The sequence below is a fragment of the Sturnus vulgaris genome, chromosome W, assembly GCF_052056855.1.
Source record: "Sturnus vulgaris isolate bStuVul1 chromosome W, bStuVul1.hap1, whole genome shotgun sequence".
Classification (NCBI taxonomy): domain Eukaryota; kingdom Metazoa; phylum Chordata; class Aves; order Passeriformes; family Sturnidae; genus Sturnus; species Sturnus vulgaris.
The window spans coordinates 65,799,403-65,818,166 of record NC_142282.1 but is presented as its reverse complement, the minus strand read 5'-3'; the positions used below and the strand labels follow the sequence as shown (position 1 = coordinate 65,818,166).

The following is an 18,764-nucleotide window of genomic DNA, read 5'->3' as shown; positions in this document are numbered from 1 at the left end:
CATAATCAAAAAAATTTAGTAAAGGATCCTGGTATGAAATTCTTCATGAACTCTGGGTGTCATATCTCTGACTAGAAGTGTTAACTCCTTCGGTTCCCTCCTTGCCTATGCAGTCCAATGTCTGGTCAAATGAAGGGAAAACCCATTCCACAATGAATCTGGCTAGCTGCTCCCCATGCTCTCCTACCTGATGTATTTTTGCACATTCATCATTCTGGGTTTTTTCCTTTATTTTAAAGGAGGAATCCAAGATCTCTGGTCATAATGGAGCTCTGAGGTCCTCAGTTCAGGAAAGACATGGACCTGTTGGAGTGGGTCCACAGGAGGCCATGAAGATGCTCAGAGGGCTGCAGCATCTCTCGTAAGAGGACAGGCTGAGAGAGTTGGGGTTGTTCAGTCTGGAGAACAGAAGGTGCTGGGCAGACCTTAAAGTACCTTCCAGTACTTAAAGGAGACTTAGAAAAGAGATGGGGACAGACTTTCTAGTAGGGCCTGTGGGAACAAATATTCTGAGAGTGGTAAAACACTGGCACAGGTTGCCTAGAGAGGTGGTGGATGTCCCATCCCTGGAAACATTGAAGGTCAGGTTGAACAGGACTCTGAGCAACCCTATCTAATTGAAGATGTTCCTGCCCGTGGCAGAGAGATTGGACTGGATGGCCTTTAAAGGTCTCTTCTAACCGAAATCATGATTCTATGATGCCCCATACCTCTCAGAACTGTTTGTAGTCCTCTATGTGCATTGAGGTCCATCCAAAGGTTTTCCGCTTCCCTGTACCACCCAGCTCAGGGGCTTCCGCTTCAGGGGCAGGTTATAGGGATGGGATAAGCCACCAGGGCTTCATTTGTCCACCAGTCCTGGCTTGCAGAGAAACAGAGGTCACTCTACAGTCAGTTCAACAGATTGATGGTCCCAGTCCAACCCCATGGTGAAGCACCACCAAGCACATACTTACTAGAAAGTTCTTAGATCCCACAGGGAAAGCATCCTGCTGCCATCTTTCAGGAATCCAGGAAAATCCCTCCTAGAACTCAGATTATATGAACCAGGAACTCCCGTGCAGAAAAGCTCCTCTTAGCAAATTGGATTAGCTTCCTGCATTTTATCCCTGCTTGGTTTCATTCATCCACAGACAAGCTGATGTTACAATGGGGCAGCTTCATTTCAAATGCAAGTGGAATTTCTCCAGCTATGATGCCTGGATGAAGCAGCACCTGCATCCACAACCATTTTTCCTTCTCTTATATCCCTTTTTCCAAACTTGGCCTATCCCCATATATCCCTTGGCACATCTGCCTTATAAAGAGAACATGTTTCATGTGAAGAGCTTAAAATATGACTGCATCCTGCTGACAAAATCCAGATGGGCCCTCTGTGCATCCCCCCAGGCTGCAAGGCTGAGTATCTCCAGCAGCAGCATTTGCAAGTGGGATCCATCCATCAGTCTCTGTTGGGGTCCCAGTCATAGCCCCAAGTTGATGTTGGGCATTTTTTCAGGGACAGAAGTGGCCTCTAAGCAGATATGCGTATGGTGTTGGGGCTCAGACCTTGCCCTAATGAGGGGAAGGGCTTGAAAACTGCCCATCAAACCATCCCCCACCCATATAAAACAGCTCCTCTACTATTGTTTGAGGGATTTCACCATTAATTAATTTCTCAGTAGTCAGGACATAATTTCTCTGACATTTTTTAAAATTAAAATTTAAGTGAAAACTCCAGAATGAATAATTTGTTAACCCTGGGGTGATAACCTGAGCTGGAAAATAACTGTCTCCTCCATGGGACTGGCTGGATAATAAAAGGATAAACTCTGCAAACTTCCCCAGAGAGTCTGAAAAAACCCAACAAGATTTGGCTGCAAGTTGACTTCAGTCATAGACAGTTGGACAATTGCCTTATAGAAATGGGTATAGAGATGAATTAGTCATCACTGTTTGGTTAATAAGTGCCTCATTTTACAAATCTTTTTCCCGCAGATGCAATTTTTTTTTTCCTTTTGTAATGAAACATAAATAGCTCCTGTCTTGGATCTTCTATGCATACAGTTGTGTCATGTAAAAAAATTTGCCTCTCTTTCTTTAGCAGCTGCTTTACTTATCTTTATTTCAACAGAAATATCTCCTATGTGTTGTCCAGGCCATGAGAGGAAACTTTGGTGTGGTGGCTTTATATCTCCCTGGCTTTGCAGAATACAGCAGCAGGTCAGAGCATTCACAACAGGAAAGCCCTTTGTCTCAGGCAGTAGGAATAAACAGAGATGTAAAAGATAAAGGATAACTTATTTAGTTGCTGGATTTCAGATGTTATGCAACCAGCACTGGGACCACATAGTGTTAATAACAAATTTGTCATGTTCTTTAATTTTCCACTATTTAGTGTCTACTTATTTTTAATACCAAGGAATGGTCACCATGGAGACAGACAAACAAAATCACATGGGACATCATGCAAGAAGTTCTGTAGCATTGCAGAGAGCACAGGGAAATCCTCTTGTCTCTGAGTGTAATTCATTCTCTTGTGTCATCCTCTAGAAAGATTTTTATTTGCTTTTCTTTTTGCCACACACTCCCAACACACACACCGCTTTTCATATCCTGCCTCTGGGAAACCCTCTTTTTTTCTCTTGTACTGGGTTGCATGGCCTGGTTTTTGGTAGGGAGGGGGAGGGGCACAGAGGTGGCTTCTGTGAGAAGCTGCTAGAAGCTTCCACCATGTCCAGCAGAGCCAATCTCTGGTGACTCCAAAGATGGACATGCTGCTGGCCAAGACTGAGACAATTAGAAATGGTGGCAATGCCTCTGTGATAACATATTTAAGAAGAAATCATAACAAAGGATGTGGGGCAGTTTTAATTATGACTAGAGAAGAGTGGAGTGAGAACATGTGAGGAGAACAACATGCAAACACCGAGGTCAGTGATGAAGGAGGGGGAGGAGGTGCTCCAGGCACCAGAGATGAGATTCCTCTGCAGCCTGTGGTGAAGACCATGGTGAAGCAGCTGTCCCCCTGCAGCCCATGGAGGTCCATGGGGGTGCAGAAATCCCCCTGCAGCCTGTGGAGGAGCCTCATGCCAGAGCAGGTGGATACCTAGAGGAGGCTATGATCCTATGGGAGACCTGTGGAGAGAGGGGCCCTGCTCCCATGCTGGAGCAGCCTGTCCTTGAAAGACTGCACCCCATGGAAGAGTGACCCAAGCTGTAGCAGTTTGAGGGGTACTGTTGCCTATGGGATGGACTCATGCTGCAGCAGTTCTCAGAGAGTTGCTGCTTGTGAGATGGAGTCACATTGGAGAACTTTGTGGAGAATTGTCTCCCCTGGGAGAGACTCCATGGTGCAGTAGGGGGAGGACTCCTCTCCCTGAGCAGCAAGATAAATAAATGGGTGATGAACTGACCAAAACCCCTATTCTCTGTCTTCTTGCATCACTCGGGAAGGAGGTAGAGCTGGGAAGGAGGGAGGAGTGGGGAGGAAAGTGTTTTTTTAAGGTCTTGTTTTACTTCTCATTATCCTGCTCTGATTTTGTTAGTAATAAATTCATCTTATATCTCTAATTTGAGCTTGTTTTGCCCTTGATAGTATTTAGTGAGCCATCTCTCCAGGTCCTTATCTCAACTCATGAACCCTTTGTTACATTTTCTCTCCTCTGTCCAGCTGCAGAGGGTTTAGAGGGGAGTGAGTGGCTTTTGTGGGTGCCTGGCATTCAGCAAGTGTCAACTCAAGACATCTCCCCAGCTGGAGGACTCCCCAGCTCCATAAATCACTTCACTTGCCATCCTTCGTCATGGCAACCATCAGCTCAGGAGCAGGGTGACTTTTCAATGCCAAGCCTAGGCTGCACTGATCATCTGGTCTGTCAGGGACCCAGTATTACCATAATTTTGTGAGACCCCAGGGGGTAGGCAGGCCATTAGGATGCTTCTGGCCAGACACTGGGTGTGCTGAAGATACTGGAATGAACAGACTGAGCAGGTCCACCTGGACCACCAAACCCAGCATGGCCACCAGCATTCATTGTCTTTCCCCTGCATTTCATTGAACCTCTTTGTTCCTGCTTTTATTTGATCTTGGTTGTGCATATGGAAAAGAGTCCCCATGTCTGTCCGGGGGGATGACAGGCCATGGGGGACACTGTGTCTAGCACAAGCCATGACATATTGAATGGGTTTGTAATATTTCTACCAGTACTTGTTTTCTGGTGGCTTTGCTGGGTTGAAATTCCAGCTGCTCCACATGCACTGAGTAATCTCTCTGCTGTTACTAAAGTCAATCTGTCTGCCTTCCTTCCCCCCCGTCCCGTTTCAATTTCCTCTTATCTCTCTCTCCAAACAGACATTGCCTCTCCCATGGTGATGCAGTTTTGCTGATGTAGCCTGTTGTCTCTGTGTCTCTTGCAGAAGGACTTCACCATGCGGGAGGAGTTGCAGCAGCAGGATGTGGAGCGCTGGCTGGGGTTCAACACCTTTCTCTGTGAAGTCTTTGGTACCATGAGGAGCAACACTGGAGAGCCCTTTCGAGTCCTTGTCTGCCCCATTTATACCTGTCTCAGGGAGGTAAATGACTTCAGAGTTTGTCCTTCTCCACTGGTGAGCCAAGCTGTTGCGTTGCAGTGCTGAGGTGCTCATGATTAATAAATGACACTGAGACAGATTGCTCAGAGAAGCTGTGCCCCCCTGTTACAAAAGGATGTGAGAGTTTAGATAAGTCCCTACCTCTTGCCCAGGCCTCTGGCAGCAGGCAGTAGCTTTATTGAGGCAGCCACCACCCCAAAACCCACTCTCATTCATAAGTTCTTTAATAATGGCTGATTCAGTCTATTATAGAATTATTTATTTATTTAATAGACATAAAACTAACAGACATAAGACTTAAACTAATACTACACAGGAATAAGGACAAAAAGAGACTACTAGTAGGTATATACAGCACAAGGTTAAAGGTAGCTATTACTTTTACAGCGAAGAAATAATATAACATAGGATTCAGTGTGTTACCTTCCAATTACTGGTGGAGCACACATAGAGATCCTTTCCCTCAATTCCCCGGAAATAACCACAGAATCTGCATCCAAACTCCAGGGAGAAGTCTCGAACACTTGTCAGGGTGTGTGTTTAGAAGGCTTCTACCTCTATGATAACTCTTGTGTCTTTTATAGTTTGTAAAACAGTGTCTCTTAGTCAAGAATATTTCTTTTATCTCTTCCCACATCTGCTCTCCAGACTAAGATGCTGATTCTTAGCTGAGCCCTGAGCCCTTTTGGTGCCAGAGATGACCCCTGGCTTGGTTTTTCAGCCCCTAAATTCTCTCTTTATGCACCAACTGTAGTAGAGAGGGGGAGGACACATCCTGCCACAATCCACCCCTGTGACTTAGAGCCACTGGTTTTACCTCATGGAGTGATAGTGCAGGTATCTCTTGCCTCCATGCTATAAAAGTTTCCACTTTCATATATGTGTGCACCATCATTGAGTATTTTGATACACATTGTTTTCTCAAGTTGTATTATTTCTTTAAAAGATATGGCATTGAGTTGGTAATTGGGGACAATTCAATAAGTTATTTTATATGTTATCAGTCTGTGTGGGATAGGTTGTTTCCCACTCCTCGAGTCTTAAGATCATAGGAGGATGAGATGCAAACCAGGAACAAAGAAGAATTCATGGAGGCAGTTCTTTGGTTGTAGCGATTGAAGATGTTCAGTGGATGGTGTGTGACTTTTCATTTCCCTTTACGCTTCTCAGTTCAGATTTCTTCTTCAGTGAAGTTCAGTTTGTTTAATGTAGTAAGTGTTAGACAATTCTACAATAATCTAAACAAATACACATTATGCAATAGTTTGATTGTCTCAGAGGAATTAAGGGTGCAATGGAATTTAATTGCTTTTATTTACTTATGTTTTACCTTGAAGAGATAGGGAGAAGTAATCAAAACTGATTTCATAATCATATGAAAATTCAAGTCATATTTAGGGTGAAATCTTTCATATCCACTGTGACAATCAGAGTAAAGACACAGGCATTCTAAAGCAATACTTATAGAAGTTACAAATTATATACAAATATCAATCAAAATAACTAAATTATTGAATAATTTGGTACTTCAGTAGTACTAAATAAGGTTTTAATATGTGAACAAAGTTAAATTTATTCTCTTAAGATTTTTAGAGAAAATGGCTGTTGGGGATTGAATTGTTCCCTTTTCTTTCTGTGGAATTTTTCCCATTGTTATAAGTATTTGTGACTACACCTTAGTAGCAATAGTTTTCTCTCACAGGGGGGTGGGGGATAGGGGAAGACTGGAAAAGGAAAGGAGAGACAGGGGCCTGGGCTCTCTGGCTCTCGCTCTCTCGCTCGCTGGTGGAGTGGAAGGAAGACGGGTGGGGCTCTTATCTACCATCGTCTCCGACATCCCAGCGCCAGGAGCCACGTTCCCTGCCATCGGACATCGCTCTGCTGCTTTCCCATTTCATCCTACTACCTCCAGCCACTCTGCTGAGCACCACGACCAACACCGTGAGGAGGGAGTTGCTCCTCCATCCCTCTCACACCTGAGCCACTGCCGCCATCACCCAGCCCTCTTTGTGCAGGATCTGCCCTGCCCACAGCACCGGTAACTGAGCGCAGGGAGAAATAGCCTGTGGCCAAAAAGGGACTGGAACTGAGCTATACTGTTCTGTTTTGTTGTCAATTTTTATAGCTGTTGTTGTTTCTGCTGTTTGCCTTGTTAGATATCAGTAAAGAACTGTTATTCTTATCCCCATGTCTTCTACCTGAAAGCCTCTGATTTGAAACTGTAATAATTAGAAGGGAGGGGGTTGCACTCTGCATCTCAGAAAAGGGCTTCTCGCCTTTCCTTAGCAAATACCTGTCTTTCAAACCAAGACAATGGTTATCACCAGATTTATACATTTGTTAAATCTAATTTTGTAAATTTGGAATATAATTTATGTATTAAACATAAATGTTAGGATGTCGTAATTATATCAATTAATTTCTTCGTGGTCATATTTAAATGTGGAATTCATGAGATCATCCTGCTGAATATATTTTCTTGATTCTTTTGCATTTCATGAAAGAAGATTCTAGTGTTCTTTTTAGCTTTTTTTCAGATCAGACTGTATTTTCAGAGTCTGATCTATGTATACACAGTAATTGTTGTTGGTAATTTTGGAAGCCAAAGACAAATCCAAAGCTATTTGATATTGTTTAATTGCCTTTGAAAGGTTGGTAAATTTTGATTTTAAGGCACTGATTGTATTATCAGACTTTGTTGATTTATGGCGACTTGGGTTGTCTTTCCTTCCAGGAAGGGGTATCACCTTAGCTGGAGTGATATTTTAGACAATTTGTTCCGTATGGAGTTCTCATTATTTGAATACTTTCATGAAAGTATGGAGGACTGAGAACAAACTAGTAATCATAATTTGTTATCAGTGTCACAGCTTGCATTAACTTTACATGTGAACTTCCCTTTTCCAAGGGTCAGGTAACATGTGTTTTATGTGTGTTTAGGAAAAACGACATTGTTAGTTTTTGTTGGGATAGCTGATTAGCCATGCTGCATTGTTGCAAATATTGACTTGTAAGCATAAAAATGTAGCTAATACCATAACTAACATTTCTGGTTAAAGCAGATTCATTAGTTACTGTGTTGTCCAGTATGGCTTTTCTCTGTCCAGAGCTGGTGTTATTTGCTTACAGGAGTCCAGGGATTTTTAGTAGTTTTCACGGCAGTGCAGGCAGTGGACAGTCCTTTTACTGCTGCTTGAATGGTTTCTTGTTCCATGTCTGGATAAACATCTAGGTTTTTTGTTTAGTGAGGGTATACATAAACATACGAGGTTATTAGAGAAGTCAAAACATCAGAATTTAAGCAATAACAGATATGTTTTTAATAAGGAGTTATGGTAGTGGGTCCCTTTCTGTTCTCTGGTTGTAAACACTTTGCTATGCTCACTGCTGCCACACGGGGGCAGTGTAGGAACGGTTTATGAGGCTTCATTGGGAAATTGGTTTTGTTCAGAGCAAAACCAGGTTTATTACAGAAACAAGGACAGTTTAGAATGTGGGGAATACCCATCGAGAGCTAATCCTGTGTTGGTGGCCACTAGAATCAGTAGCCACCCAGGCCCTCAAGTGTCTGTCAGAGTCATAGGTACAATTCCAATTTGAAGCAACTTTACTATGACAGGTTGGCCATTGTTAAGTTATTCTGAAAAGTTTCAGTTTTGTTGTTTGGAGTTGTTTCAAAAGACATAGGACTCAGGAAAGCTCATGAAATTAGGTTGCCCATCAGCCCATATTGGTTGTTTATCTGGTACAGTGCAGAAGGTAGTCTTTTGTCCCACCCCGGCTTGTGTGGCTTAAGGCAACATTTTAGTAAACCATTGGCATGTTCCACAATCCCATTTGCCTGGGGATAATAAGGTGTATGTGTGAAAAATAAAGTTCAAGCTTTCAAATTTTTTAAAGTTTAATAAAGGATAAAAAAGGATAAATCCAGCACTGAGGTGCTTTTGGCGATCAGCCAAAGAACACCAGCAATTTTAAAGCAATGTTCTCTGTATACTGTTACATTGCTGGGGTACATGCATCTTCAATGAGCTTATACATTATTCAAATATGCTTTTGAGTTTTTGATGTTGCAGGAATTCTTTTGTTTGCTTTTATACTCTGACTTATCTACAGGACATCCTGTAGATTTATTTTGTATATTTTATATATTTTATTCCTTCTTGTGGTTTCATCCTGTTGCTTCACATTCTCTGATAATGTGTGGTTAAAAAATTCTCCGATTCTTTTCTGGTGTTCTGGTTTTTGTCACTGTTACCTTATCACTTATCAGTTGAATCATTCAAAAAACCCGGTATAATCACGGACAAAGACCCTCTAACTAAAGTTAGAAAGTGGTACGTTTATTCACCGGCGGGCAGCACGGGAGTGACCTCCGAAAGGCGTGACGGCCCCGAACAAGGTTCTTTGCCATCTATTTATGCCCCAAGATCTTACATACAATACATATGCATAACCCCAGCACCTCCCATCCCCACCCCATATTAAAATGAGCCCATTAGTCCTTCACGCGTGCACAGCTCTTCTCTTGAATTGGGTCGGTGGTCTCGAAATGGGTCAGTGGTCTCGAAGGATGAAGTCAGGAGAGTCTTCATCAGGTCTCGGTGACCCTCTGGCACGATCCAAGGCCCTGTGCTTTATGATTAACGGTTTACTTATTTTACGTTTTTTCTATACGCAGGTTCATAATAGCAGATAATTATACCAATTTAGCTCTTACCTAAGCATCTAGTAATTATTAACCTACGATTTTTCTACCTAGCTTACATCTTGGTCATGGAAACTACTTCTACCTTTAGTAAAAATCTTAACTCTTTGAAACCATGATTCACAGTCAGCAGATGTAGGAACCAAGATAATTGTTTCACTCTATAGACAAATTTTAACGTTTCGTGGTTTGCTAAGGTGTACGATACATTCATCACACCACTGTGTCTATAAGCTATACAGTGCATACTTAACTGATAGATTATGTTATACTAACAAAAAGCTGAAAGGAGTTATAAATTGTACCATATCTAAATACTTATGACCAATAGCAACATGCAAAAGCTAATACATAAATGCAAAAGCCAATATTATAGTGTTGGTTTTAACATATGGAAAATCCATTTGATACTTTCTTTCTTGACCCAACCCTGTACCACCACGCTGGTGAAGTGTGATCCATTGTCACTCTATACTGAGTCTGGGATAGTGAGACTGGAAAACCAGTCCCTAAGCCCGGAGTTAGTTTCTGCATTGGCATGCTTGCTCTTTGTGGCCCAATGTTGCGGTTTTGGTTCAACCAGGCAGAAACACCAATTTCGTGTAGTGGTTTTGGTTCACCAATTCGAGATTTCCTGGCCAACTCAGTAATTTATGTTGCGGGTTCCTCATTGGCCAAATTACCAGTGCACCCACTAGAATTATATACTCTTTTTTTGCTGTGAGATAGGATTAGGAGGAAGGCACAGCAAGCTCAAACTTCAAAGGGCACAAAGAAAACTTTTATTACTAGAAACTATAGGGAAAAAGGATAAAACTCAGAATAAAACTTTTAGAACACTCCTCCCCCACCCACACACACATCTTTCACATTGAAAAAGTACAGAAAACCAATCAGTTTGCCATCTTTTTCTTATAAAAAGTCTTTCACCAATTCACTTGGGGAGGAGACTTCTCTCTTCAGTCTATGGAGATTTCTGCACAAGAAAACAGTTTTCTTGTGGCCTTGATGTCACAGTGATCAGCTGCCTGAGAGAATGGAAATCCGACCACTATGTAAAAATCCTTCCTCAACAAACAGTTTTCCCACAATCATTATTGAGGACCATATCAACTTATGGGGCACACTTTAAGGATTATAACAGTTCAAACAAAAGCTCTTTTCATCTTTGAAAACTGAGGCCTTTCTTCTTCTTCCCTGGGGGCATCAGGGATCTTCATCTCCTCTCTATTCAAGCTTATGGAATTACAGCCATTTCAACATCTGCTTATTCTAGCACCAATGCCTCTGCTCATATCTACAGTTAAAACATTCACCCACCCCATAATATATCTTTATGAGTTATAGGGAAACAAGAGTCTCTTTTCCATAGCATAAAAAAAGAGAAATCTCAGTCCATGACTCTTCTCCTTCCCTCATCTGGGACCTGACTCTTCCTTTTGTCTGACTTCGGTGTTTTCATGCTATTTCTGTGTGTATCATCCTCTTAGTTCTTTTCTTTCACTCAGGAGAGAGAACAAAGTATCTGCAAGTCTTATTCTGGGCAGTGAAAGAGTTAATACCTTGCCCGGGCAGCAGAGAGATCCTGTGCTCTCTTCCAGGTGGCAGGCTGGAGCTATTTATGATAAAGAGTCTTTCAAGGCCGCGCTGGGGCTGGGCTAGGATTGTAAGGGCCCAGCCAGAAAGCGGTGATGAGGTTTTTGACTCCATGGCTGTTTTCTAGCATTTGCTACATTCAATTCCAGCCGCGGGCTGATGGTCTTCCCTTCCCCCTGCCCATCAGGCAAGGGTGGGGAGGCCTTGTCGAAGCGGGGCCCAGCTGTCTCTTCCCCAGGCCGCGCGGGCTACAGGGCGGGCCCGGCTGCCAGGAGCTGCTGTCCCGGGGGGCCCCATGGACCCCCTGGCTCGGCCCGGGCCAGCGGCAGGGCAGGGTTTTAATGTCGGCTAGATGTTCTGCTGAGCTGCAGACTCTCTGCCCGCGCCGGGGAGGGGGGGAAACTAAGATTTCAGCAACTGAGCGAGCGTCCCCTCCACCTGGCTATGGGGCGCCTGGTTGAAAATGGGGCCCGGCAGGCTTCCCGAGCTCTGCGTCAGAGAGCCCACCCGCCCCTGCCCGGCCTTGGCCGCGCGGAGGAGCCTGGACCGGTGTTATCTTCTAAGAGAAGATAAATAAATAAACAGATTTTAGTAGTATAAGAGATAACACTTTTCATTAGAGTTAGTTTAATCAATTCTAATTTTATTTTTTTTTAAACTTTAGTTTTTGACTTTTGTAGGAGTATTCAAAAGAGATTTCAAACTTCAGTGTTAGCTACAAATTTTTAAAGGTTTCTCTGCTTTTACAGCTAAGAGAATAGGGGCAATTTGAAGCTGTTGAAATGCAGGAATGTGTCAGGGGTAGCTGACTCAAAGGTGTCCAGCCTTTAGCGTTTGTGTTGTTTCCATCCTGTAAAGGAGTGTTAGTTTTTTCTGTGAGGCTTTTGAATTGCTGCTTTTCCCCCCCACTGCTTGAAAGTGGTTCTGAAACTTGAAAGTCAAGGCAAATGTTACCCGCTTCTCTATTAAACAATTTCTTAGCACATTTGGAGCTTCTTTCAGCAAAGGTAAGATTCATTTCTGCAGAGGATGGGATATTTGCATCTGTATGTTTGTGTTTTACTTGCAAACAGTTGGATTTTGCATCAGCAGCAGCAGAGGTATGTTTTGCTGACTGCATAAATGCTCTTCCTGCTCAGTGTGTAATTATTAAGTCAGGAGGGTTTGGTTCATGATCTAACAGGACACTCACAGCCCAGAATCCAAAACTTGCTATATCATCCAATGATATTCAATTTTCCCCTGTGAAACATATTCTCTACAGATATTTAATTTCTGGTTTCTCTACCTTTTATCCATATTTTTCCTATAGATTTGCTGATGGTAGGGAATTACAGGGAAATGTTGTGACCATATTTCTCGTCTGACCACCTTGGGGTCCCTGGGAGAACTGTTTTAATTATGGATTTCAATTTAAGTTCTGGAATTTTTTCCCTCCTAAAGAGGTAATGTTTTTGTGCTTTTGTTAGAATCCAATTCAACATTTGGATCACCAATTTCATCAGAGTTTTTCTGAATATCATGAGTCTCATGTCCAGGTGATGTTATTAACTCAGTGTCCTGGTTTAGGGCAAATTTGGGAGAAAACCTCTGAATGGGGTCCCTCTAGGAAACAGATTCAAACAGTCCCTCCCCCAACTGGTTTGGGGAAATATTTCCTCCGAGACAAGTGGAAAAAGAAAAACTGTTTATTTAACAGGCAAAGCACTTCCCAGCACAAAATTGAACAATACTAAGCAACAAAACCTTTTGCTGCTCTGAAGAGATGACAAATTCAGAAAAGCCCCTTTCGTGGGTTACAGCCTGACTCACTGTGCTGGGTTAACCTAGGAAAAAGAAACTCAGAAGTTCTTTCTAAGGGGGCTGGTTTAGTTATTGACAGCCTCAACAGCCAATTAAAAAAAGTTAGGTCATTCCTTTAACACACATTTTTGAAGGAGATAATCCGTAACTGAGTGTCTTTGTCTTTCCAGCAGCAGTGCAGGTAACAGGGCCCCGGCCTGGTCCCACTGCAGGCCTGTGGGCCTGGCAGGGAGCAGGACCAGGCCCCTCTGTCTGGGGAGCTGGCATGGCCCAGCAGAGAGGAGGGATGGCCATGGCCAGTGGCCAGAAAGACTCAAGCTGTTTTAAGATCCCAGTTGCTTTTCTCTTCCCCCCTTCCAGCATGGCCGGTTTCGGAGATCCTGCAAAGCTCCAGCATTGTAGCCTTGATTTTTTTTTCCTTTTCCCTGTGTGAAATCTTAACTCTTTCAATGCTCAGATAAGACTTACAGACTTTTCAATCCTTCCCGGAGTGAAAGGAGATATTCTGAAGTCAGTGAAGCAAGAGCTAAGTTTTTTAGATGGAAAAAGAATGAGGAAATAGTGTGAAGATAGCTGAAATGTCCTTTTGTAAGATTGTAAGGATGAACTGATGCACTCAATATTCCTATAAACCATGGAAAAAGACATGGGGGGTTGGAAATGTTCCATTTGATAAATCATTTGACCAGAAAGCATCTGTGTTGAGAATGTTTTCTCCTGAGGAAAGAAGGGGATCTCGGTTTTCTGAGGATAAAGAATGAACAGAGAGAAAACAGATAAAGAAAACCTTTGTTTTGGAACATTTCATTCTTAAAAGTAATACCCCATAAATCCAACATGCCCCACATGTGCAGCTCTGGGAAGGCTGTGGAGTTGGGAGGAGTGCCACGATGCTGGTTGCATCACACCAATACTGCAGGTTCCTTTCCACTTTTTCCCAAAGTCTGCATAAGCTCTATTCCCACACATCCAAAATAACCCATCCATTGCTTTCCACCTTTCATCAACGTTTCCTGGGTTGTCCCAATACTCTTTTTAAGTCAGATACTTCTTCAAAGGGGTTAGCATTAGTTTGAGTTACCCAACACAATGTTTCAGAGCTACAATTTGTAGTCCAATACCCTTGTAGCGATTCCAGCCACCAAGTTCCATTTCCTGATGTAGAGTTAATGGTATATATCAGTTTGCAGGCAGTGTGCCCCAAAGGTTTTGTAAAACTGGGACCTTCTTGTGTAATACACACTTGACCTTGTAGCTTCCCCCAAGGCTTCAACCTCGTTCCCGACCTGTTCAGATGTTAGGAAGAAGCCTCTGGGATCCACTACATAGACATGAATAAAAGATAACAGAAGAGGCTCTTTCTCCTCTGGGGAGAATCTGAGGTTTATTTCTTGTGGGCCTCCAGGAGCCAAAAGAGGGCGAGGTCAGGGGGCATAGGTCTTTTCTAGGGTCTGTAAGGGAGCGGGAAGAAATTGGATCTCGGCCAACTAGGCATGGCCAGAGGGGAGAGGGACCAGAGCACAGGACATTGCAGGGGTCACAGAATCTACCATTTTCAATACATCTAGTGAGTTACATCTCCCTGTTTTTTGTTTAACAAAGTTGAAGGAAGGATATTAGGTTCCTCTTGATTCAAATTATGATCTTGCCCACCACTTGCAGTTAGTGGGAGAGTTAGATTGTTTTAGGTTGTTCATCTCTATGTGATTGACTACTGAGGTAGAAGGAATGAGACCATTAATAGCCTTGAAAATAAATTGACATAGGATCCCGAAAGCCATTATTACAAGGAAAAGAATAATAAAAATTAACATAATGGTTTTAACTATAGAAGTCCACCACCCTGTGAGTCCCCAGACTTTGAACAGTTCATTGAAGCAATCTTCAGATTCTTGCTTCACTTGTCCCATCAAGCTGTTCATGCTTCGCAGGATGTTAGGAGCTCTCGAGGTCAGGTTCATGCAGCAAAGTCCTTTACATTTCTGGCACTCATGTCCATGCAGCAGTAGGAGAAAATCTATAGCAGCATGATATTGGAGTGTGGCCTGCCTGGTAATTTCCTCGTCTTCCAGGAGGGAGCTGATGGCAGTGGATGTTAAGTTTGCCTGTTTGGCTACCCAACACTCTAGGTGGCCCAATTCACCCAGAGCTTTGGCTGCTGCGACCCACGGAAGAAACAGGGACACAGCAATTCTTTTTGACTTGGCCCAATGGAAAATTTCAGAATCACAGTTTGGGTCCAAATTGTCAGCACTTCTCTTTTGGATTTTATTACCTGATTTGTTTTTGTGAGTCCAATCACTAATTAAGGTTTCGTTGGGTGCCAACAGGGACAACCGACCGAAGGTGCATGGCCCTCCTAAGAGCCGAAAAGGGATCCCTGCCCACGCCTGGTCCCCACAAATTAAGAACAATCCCTTTGGGAGGCTTTTGGGGCTTGAATAAGTTGGGGTGTCAGCTGCAATATGGTTTAGAATATTACACCACCTTTTGGCAATGAATTCCTCACGATATTGCATTATGTTGTGGAACTCTTTTAAGCTAGAAGGTTTTGAGAGGATCATAAAATGAATGCAATATTGTGCTGGGTAGGAACCCAGAAACTCTAATTCTTGTGGTTCCTGAGCTGCTTTGGTCAAACTTGGCAGCAACTGCTCTATGCGGTTCTTACTCATTACAGTTTGCTGCCTACAATTTTTGTATAATGAAATGATGTGTGACTCCAGAAGTTCATTGGGCATCTGTGTTCCAAAGCTGGCTGAATATTCTCCAGCCTTCAGTGGGATTCCTACCCCCCTCCTCAGCAAGTTTGACTGGGAGGTGAATACATGTGAAGTCACAAACAGCCAGTTCATACAGTCTCATCCTTGCTTTCCGAATCAGCTGAGCTATCAGCTCTTGTGGCTTAGTGATGGTTTTGGATCTTTGGTGCAAGAGGAAGACCCACTCTATGATTAAGAGTGACTCTCTCTGCCCCTCGATCCATTGGAATATCCACCCGTGTAAGTGTGGCAGTTTTCCTAGGACAATGAATTTGAAAGACAGCTTGGGCTGGTAATGATGAGCTTGCCTCTCTCCTAAAGCCTTCTGTACCTTTTCGATCGCAGTCTTTGCCTCTGGGTTCAGTTCCCTGGGAGAAAGCAGCTCTCTCTCCCCCTTCAATAAATTGAAGAGAGGTTCTAGGTCCTCATTAGTGAGGTCTAGCCAGGGCCTGACCCAATTCAAAGACACACACGAGGAATGTAGATCTGCCAAGGTTTTTGGATTACAATTAATTTCCAATTTCTGCGGAACAATGGTCCGTGCAGTAATTTCCAAGCCCAGGTACTTCCAAGGTGGCATCCTTTGGACTTTGTCCTCCTGCAATTGAAATCCAGCAGAGGTTAACACCTTAACCACTAGGTCAAGTGTATATTTGAGTAGAGAGTCATCGGGGGCACCCACAAGCCCGTCATCCATGTAGTGCAAGATGATGGCCTCCCTTCTCTGAGCACACACGGGGGACAGCAATGAGGCCACGTACCACTGGCAGATGAAGGGACTGCTTTTCATTCCCTGCGGCAAAACCTTCCAGTGGTAGCGCTTCATTGGGGCTTCTCTATTGATGGTAGGAACCGAGAAGGCAAACCGTGGGGCATCTTCTGGGTGTAGGGGAATGTGGAAGAAACAGTCCTTGATGTCTAGAACAGCCAATTGCCAATCTCTGGGAAGCATCGTTGGAGAAGGCATCCCAGGTTGGAGTGACCCCAAGTCCTCAATCACTTTGTTTATTTCCCGGAGGTCATGGAGCAGCCTCCACTTGTCCTTCCCCAGCTTCTTTATTACAAAGACAGGGAAATTCCAAGGACCAGGTGTCTCTTCTATGTGGACTTTGGCCAATTACTCCTTCACAAGCTCTTCAAGCACCCTGAGCTTCTCCTTACTCATCGGCCACTGTGCTACCCACTTTGGGGTATCATCTAGCCATTTCAGTTTTTGGGTAGGGCGCTCTACAGTGGCTGCCTCTACAAATCCCGAGGAGTCTTAGGAATAATCAGTTTTACCCCCCACTGGGATATGGTGTCTCTCCCCCATAGAGGGCATTCATAGTCTGTAACAAATGGACGGATGCTAGCCAATTTTCCATCAGGCCCCTCAATTTGCACGATGCTTTTTGATACTTTTGCCAATTTTACCCCTCCTACACCTTGGATTCTGCCTGCCACAGGCTGAAGTTCCCAATATGACAGCCACATCCTCTCGGGTATGATAGTCACATCAGCGCCTGTGTCCAGTACCCTCTCAACATGGAGGTGATCTGATCCACGGGTTAGGTTGCATGCCAGAGAAGGTTTGTCCTCACCCACCACTTCTGCCCAGTAGACTTGAGGTGATTTTCCATCTACTGGGACCTCCGCTGGAATGGGAATGGCCTGGGCGAGGATTTGTCCTTCAACCAAGTAATATGGTGGTAGAGGACAGCGTGCCAGGAGAATGAGGCAGGTTATGCTTCCCTTGATGGTCATGGGAGCTACCTCAATCTCTAGGGGTGTGTGTGCTGTGTCCCCGAGAAGAAAGTACTCACTGTCCAGTTTCATGTGGTTTAATGTCACTTCCTGTGTGCTGTTAGGTAGGTCTACTGTAATGACTGTCCAATCAGATGACCTGAAATGAAAACCTTTGGTAGTCACGAGCCTAAAACGGCCTCATGGCTGCCAAACCTTTTTAATTGAACATTTGACATTTTGATTGTCCTGCATCCACACACCCTGTATTCCATCCTGCCCCCTTTATTTCAAGAGAGAGATTTTTGTCAGTGTGGAGTCCGCAGTATTTATATCTTTGGGCATGATTGTGTTAATGGTGGGTACATTCTGTAGATCTAGTTTTTTTGTTTGTTGGTCTTCTTCTGTTTCTGGTTGTGTGGACAGTCTCTGGCGAAGTGTCCTGGCTTCTTGCACTGGAAGCAGATGATGTGCTGCAGCTGCTCTGGTGACATTGGTTGCTTCTTTGCTCCTGGTGTCACAGATGCCGTGGTCTTTGGGTGTGCCAGTCCAGGACTTCTCTCGTGTCCACTGAGCAGTTCTGCTTTCCTGGCGCAGGCTTCAATCATCTGTGCTAAGCTAGGCGCTGGTTCGAGGGGAAGGCTAAGGATAACCCTGTGGCAGGTTTCATTAGCATTCCTCTGAGCCATCTCCTTAATCAATTCGGCTTGTACCACCGGATCACGCACCTGCCTTTCCACTTGCACATGAAGACGATCTACAAACTGTAAGAAATTCTCAGAAGCAAACTGTTTGATGTTAACATAACTACCCTTGGCGTCCACTGTTGATAATTGGTTAAAAGCCTTTTCTGCAACATTGCATATTTTATCCAGGACAGACTTGGATAGTACTCTGGTTTGTTTCTCGGGGCAATGCCAATCCCCTTCCCCACACAGGTGTTCATATGTTATGTCATTATCATCAGCATCTTTCGCATCCTCAGAGCTTTGTAAAAGCTCTTGTAAAAGCACTTTCAAAGATCTTTTCCACAGGCTTTCCCATAGATCATATTCTGAGGGAGGTAACAGACATCGGAAAAGATCCTTGATGTCATTTGGAACTAGTTCGTTTGAGCTAAAGGTGGCTCTCATCATGCCTTAAAAAATTTCACACCTTCTGCCAAATTCTCTCTGTACTTTAGACATTTCCTTTTTATCTTTATAGGACAAAGGCTGATAACTTCTCTTGCCATTTCTCCTACCGAGATAAACCATGGGAGCATCTGATGGAATATATTCTTCTCCCAGGTTTTGACTTCCAGGGCTGGGCACCCCCCCCCCCCCCCCCCCCACTGGGCCTGGGAGGCTGCCCACCCTCCCCCACCACGGGGACACCATCTGTCCTGCAGGGTCTGTGAGCTGATCCCTCCCCACCCCCATCCCCACTGGCACTGAACCCAGCAGGGGCTCCACTGCCCCCCCACTCCAGCAGTAGCTTGGAGGGCAGGCATGTGAAACCGGAGCAGGGGAGGGGTAGACGTGGGAACCAGGGTTACAACCCGTGTGGGCAGGGTTGCAGGGTGATGTTATGCAGGGCAGGGTCTTGAAGGATTGAGGGGGCAA

The 18,764-nt window shown here is 44.0% G+C and overlaps 1 protein-coding gene across 8 annotated transcripts in view; it reads left to right on the top strand.

Annotated features, from left to right (window-relative positions):
* Positions 1–18,764, top strand: part of LOC148220342 (CBP80/20-dependent translation initiation factor-like) — a 359,880-nt gene that overhangs the window by 282,890 nt on the left and 58,226 nt on the right. For all 8 annotated transcript variants that reach the window (XM_088155618.1, XM_088155619.1, XM_088155616.1 and 5 more), the window contains one exon: positions 4,396–4,551. In XM_088155618.1, coding sequence (XP_088011744.1) covers positions 4,396–4,551 — 156 coding nt within the window. The remainder of the gene's footprint in view (positions 1–4,395; positions 4,552–18,764) is intronic.